The 4,745-nt window shown below is 48.0% G+C and overlaps 1 protein-coding gene across 1 annotated transcript in view; it reads left to right on the top strand.

Annotated features, from left to right (window-relative positions):
* ttc36 (tetratricopeptide repeat domain 36) overlaps positions 1-498 on the top strand; it is a 3,147-nt gene extending 2,649 nt beyond the window's left edge. Inside the window, exon 2 of the mRNA XM_024144045.2 lies at positions 107-498. Within this exon, the coding sequence (XP_023999813.2) occupies positions 107-375 (269 nt within the window). The 3' untranslated portion in view covers positions 376-498. The remainder of the gene's footprint in view (positions 1-106) is intronic.
* Positions 499-4,745: the final 4,247 nt, after the last annotated feature.

Below are 4,745 nucleotides of genomic sequence, written 5' to 3'. Positions count from 1 at the left end.
TGGGTTCTGGAGCCCCAGAGGGCCTGGAGCTTATCTTTATCTGTGGGTTCTGGAGCCCTAGAGGGCCTGGAGCTTATCTTTATCTGTGGGTTCTGTATTCCTCCAGGAGCCCTAGAGGACCTGGAGCGTGCCATCGCTCTGAGTGGGGGTGTAGGGCGTACAGCGTGTCAGGCTCTGGTCCAGAGAGGCCTGCTGCTGAGGCTGGCCTGCCAGGATGATAAGGCCCGGGAGGACTTCGAGAGGGCAGCCGTCCTGGGCAGTGAGTTCGCCCGGCAACAGGTAGTGGTTCTGAACCCGTACGCTGCTCTCTGCAACCGCATGCTGACGGAGGTCATCAACAAGCTACGCAACCCGGAGGTGTCAGAGACACAGTAGTCAAAGGACAGGGCTTACCACCCCAACACTGGCAAACCAAATACATTTGTATCACTTGTGCATGCATTAAATGTTGTCTTGAGAAATTAATTAATAAACGTTTACGTTTTATTGAAGGTGAAAGATTTTATTGAGTCATTCTGTGGAATTCAATCATTCAAATGTATTTATAAAGCCCTGTTTACGTTAGCAGATGTCACAAAGTGCTGTACAGAAACTCAGCCTAGAACCCAAAACTAGGAAAAACTCCCTAGAAAGAAACCTAGATACATTAAGGCCAGATTGTTCTTCAAGATTTTCAATTGTTCATAGATGACCAGCAGGGTCAAATAATAATCACAGTGGTTGTAGAGGGTGCACCAGGTCAGTACCTCAGGAGTAAATGTCAGTTGGCTTTTCATAGCCGCGCAGAGGTCGACACAGCAGGTGCGGTGGAGAGAAAGAGAGAGTCAAAACCTGTTGAGTATGTTTGTTGCAGTAATAGTGACTGTTAGGCACCTATGGTATTGTAGACTGACCTGTGGAGAGGTTTAAAATGCTTTCCAGGTAGATAAATCATGTTTTCTCCAACTGGCCTGGCTGTGAAGGGAAAGGGAATGGAAAGTGCATGGCATTGTTATCCCTCGTGATTACCATGTGGTCCACTAAGTGTCTGGAATGAAAGGGCAGACGCTTGGTTAATCCGTGGCTGGCTCTGTAGCTGGCTCCGTGGCTGGCTCCGTGGCAGGCTCCATGGCTGGCTCCGTGGCAGGCTCCGTGGCTGGCTCCGTGGCTGGCTCCGAGGCAGGCTCCATGGCAGGCTCTACGGTGGCAGCGCTCTGTAGCTGGCTCCGTGGCTGGCTCCATGGCAGGCTCCATGCAGGCTCCATGGCAGGCTCCATGGCAGGCTCCATGGCTGGCTCTGTAGCTGGCTCCGAGGCGTGCTCCATGGCTGGCTCCGTGGCAGGCTCCGTGGCAGGCTCCGAGGCAGGCTCCATGGCTGGCTCTGTGGCTGGCTGCGTGCAGGCTCCGTGGCAGGCTCCGTGGCAGGCTCCATGGCAGGCTCTGAGCTGGCTGCGTGGCTGGCTCCGTGGCAGGCTCCATGGCTGGCTCTGGTAGCTGGCTGCGTGGCTGGCTCCGTGGCAGGCTCTCATGGCAGGCTCTGTAGCTGGCTGCGTGGCTGGCTCCGTGGCAGGCTCCATGGCAGGCTCTGTAGCTGGCTGCGTGGTGGCTTTACGTAGACACATTTCTGAAAGCTCATGCACTTTATAAAAATATAAATATAAAACACATCACGACAAGGACAACACTACATAAAGAGAGACCTAAGACAACAACATGGCATGGCGGCAACACATGACACACAGCATGGTAGCAAGACCAACATGACACCAACATGGTAGGCAACACAACATGACAACAACATGGTAGCAACACAACATGACAACAACATGGTAGCAACACAAAATGACAACACAGCATGGTAGCAAGACCAACATGACACCAACATGGTAGCAACACAACATGACACCAACATGGTAGTAACACAACATGACAACAACATGGTAGCAACACAACATGACAACACAGCATGGTAGCAAGACCAACATGACACCAACATGGTAGCAACACAACTTGACAACAACATGGTAGCAACACAACATGACAACAACATGGTAGCAACACAACATGGTACAAACATTATTGGGCACCGACAAAAACAAAGGGAAAGAAGGTAGAAACAACAGTACACCACGCAAAGCCACGCAGCTGTCAGTAAGAGTGTCCATGACTGAGATTTTGAATGAAGAAATGGAGATAAGACTGTGAAGTTTGAGTGTTTGTTGCAGCTCGTTCCAGTCGCTAGCTGCAGAGAACTGAAAAGAGGAGTGACCCATGGATGTGTGTGCTTTGGAGACCAACAGAATGTGACTAAAGCATATCGGGGTGTATACAGAGGTATCAGACAACTTATAAACAGGCTTAATCTGATTTCAAATTCTTAAAGAATATCTCAAAACAAAGTTGTTGCCTGTCAGTTTGTTTGGGCACTCTGCTTTGGAGAAAAGCAAAGCTGGAGGAGAGGAATTTGTTACAAACTTGACTTCCATATTTAGCCACAGGGAGGCAACAGTGTACAACTTATCAGGGAAACCCAGTTGCCAGTATGTTAATGCCCTGTCATTTGCAGCCCAGTAATAATGTTTAAAGGTGGGTAGGGCTAAGCTGCCACTTTCCTTGAGATTTCATCCCAGGTGGGAAAACTTTTATTGCCTTGATTAATTCCTCTGTTGAGAAAATTGAGTTATCAAGATTTGGCAGGCTGATGGAGTCAAAGAAGGCTGATACATCAGCACTAGAAGTCAGGCTGATGGAATCCAAGAAGGCTGATACATCAGAACTAGAAGCCAGGCTGATGCAATCAAAGGAGGCTGATACATCAGCACTAGAAGCCAGGCTGATGGAATCCAAGAAGGATGATACATCAGAACTAGAAGCCAGGCTGATGGAATAATCAAAGAAGGCTGATGGAATCAAAGAAGGCTGATACATCAGAACTAGAAGCCAGGCTGATGGAATAATCAAAGGATGCTGATACATCAGAACTAGAAGCCAGGCTGATGGACTCAAAGGAGGATAATACATCAGAACTAGAAGCCAGGCTGATGGAATCAAGAAAGAGGCTGATACATCAGAACTAGAAGCCAGGACTGAATTGGAATAGAGGAAAATACATCAGAACTAGAAGCCAGGCTGGTTCGGAATAAATGAAGCGAGATACATCAGAACTAGAAGCAGGCTGATGGAATTAAGGCTGATACAATCAGAACTAGAAGCCAGGCTGATGACATCAAAGGAGGCGTAAATCAGAACTAGAAGCATGCGAGATGGAATCAATAAGAGGCTGATACATCAGAACTAGAAACAGGCAATTGGAAACAAAGAGGGCTGATACATCAAACTAAAAGCAGGAGGATGGAACTCAAAGGAGGCTGATACATCAGAACTGAGCAGGTGATGGAACAAAAGGAGGCTACACATCAGAACTAGAACCAGCGCGATGGAATCAAAGGACGGCTGATGTCAGACTACATAGCAGAACTAGAAGCCAGGGCTGATGATATCAAAGGACTGATACATCAGAACTGAAGCCAGGCTGATGGAATAATAGAGCTGACATATCAGAACTAGAAGCCAGGCTCGATACAATCAAAGGAGGCTGATACATCAGAACTAGGAAGCCAGGATGTGGATATAAAAGAGAGGCTGAGACATCAGAACTAGAAGCCAGGCTGATAGCAATAAAGGAGCTGATACATCAGATAAAAGCCAGGTGATGGAATCATGGAGGCGAATCAGAACTTAGAAATTCAGGCTGATGAACTCAAAAAGGGCAATACATCAGAACTAGAAGCCAGGATGACGGAATCAAAGAAGGCTGATACATACAGAACTAGAAGCCAGGCTGATGCAATCAAAGGAGGCTGATACATCAGAACTAGAACCCAGGCTGATTGAATAAAAGGAGGTGACACACTCAGAACTAGAGCCAGGCTGATTAAAATTCAAAGGAGGCTGATACATCAGAACTAAAGCCAGGCTGATAGAATCAAGGAGGCTGAACATAAGAACTAGAAGTGGCTGATAGAATCAAAGGATGTGAATACATCATAACTAGAAGCCAGGCTGACGGAATCAAAGAAGGCTGATACATCAACTAGAAGCCAGGCTGATGGAATCAAAGAGGCTGATACATCAGAACTAGATGGCAGGCTGATGGAATCAAAGAGGATGAACATCAGAACTAAATGCAGGCGGATGGAATCAAAGGACGCTGATGAGTAAGGGTGATACATCAGAACAGATGCCAGGTGATGGAAGCAAGGAGGCTGACACAATCAGAACTAGAGCCAGGCGGATGAATCAAGGAGGCTGATGGATTAAGGAGGCTGCTCCCCACTGTTTCCCCAAGAAACTGTACCCACTGTTTCCCCAGAGGAACCTGTGCTCCTCACGTTTCCACGAACTTCTCCCACGTTCCAGAGAACCTGCCTCCCACTGTTTCCCCAGAGAAACCTGCCTCCCACTGTTTCCCCAGAGAAACTGTCCTCCCCACTGTTCCCAGAGAAAACTGTTCCCCACGTTTCCCGAGAAACCTTCCTCCCACTTTTCCCCAGAGAAACCTGTCCTCCTCACTGTTTCCCCAGAGAAACCTGTCCTCCTCACTGTTTCCCCAGAGAAACCTGCGCTCCCCACTGTTTCCCCAGAGAAACCTGCCATCCCCACTGTCGGGCATAATGGCTAGCACAGACCCAATACTACACTAGCAAGCTAAGAATAGTCAGACTTAACTAACAGCCCTCTCCGCGATTGTTGGATAACAAATGAAT

This window comes from Salvelinus sp. IW2-2015, unplaced genomic scaffold (genome assembly GCF_002910315.2).
Source record: "Salvelinus sp. IW2-2015 unplaced genomic scaffold, ASM291031v2 Un_scaffold4672, whole genome shotgun sequence".
NCBI classification, from domain to species: Eukaryota; Metazoa; Chordata; class Actinopteri; order Salmoniformes; family Salmonidae; genus Salvelinus; species Salvelinus sp. IW2-2015.
This window is presented reverse-complemented; position numbering and strand designations above follow the sequence as displayed.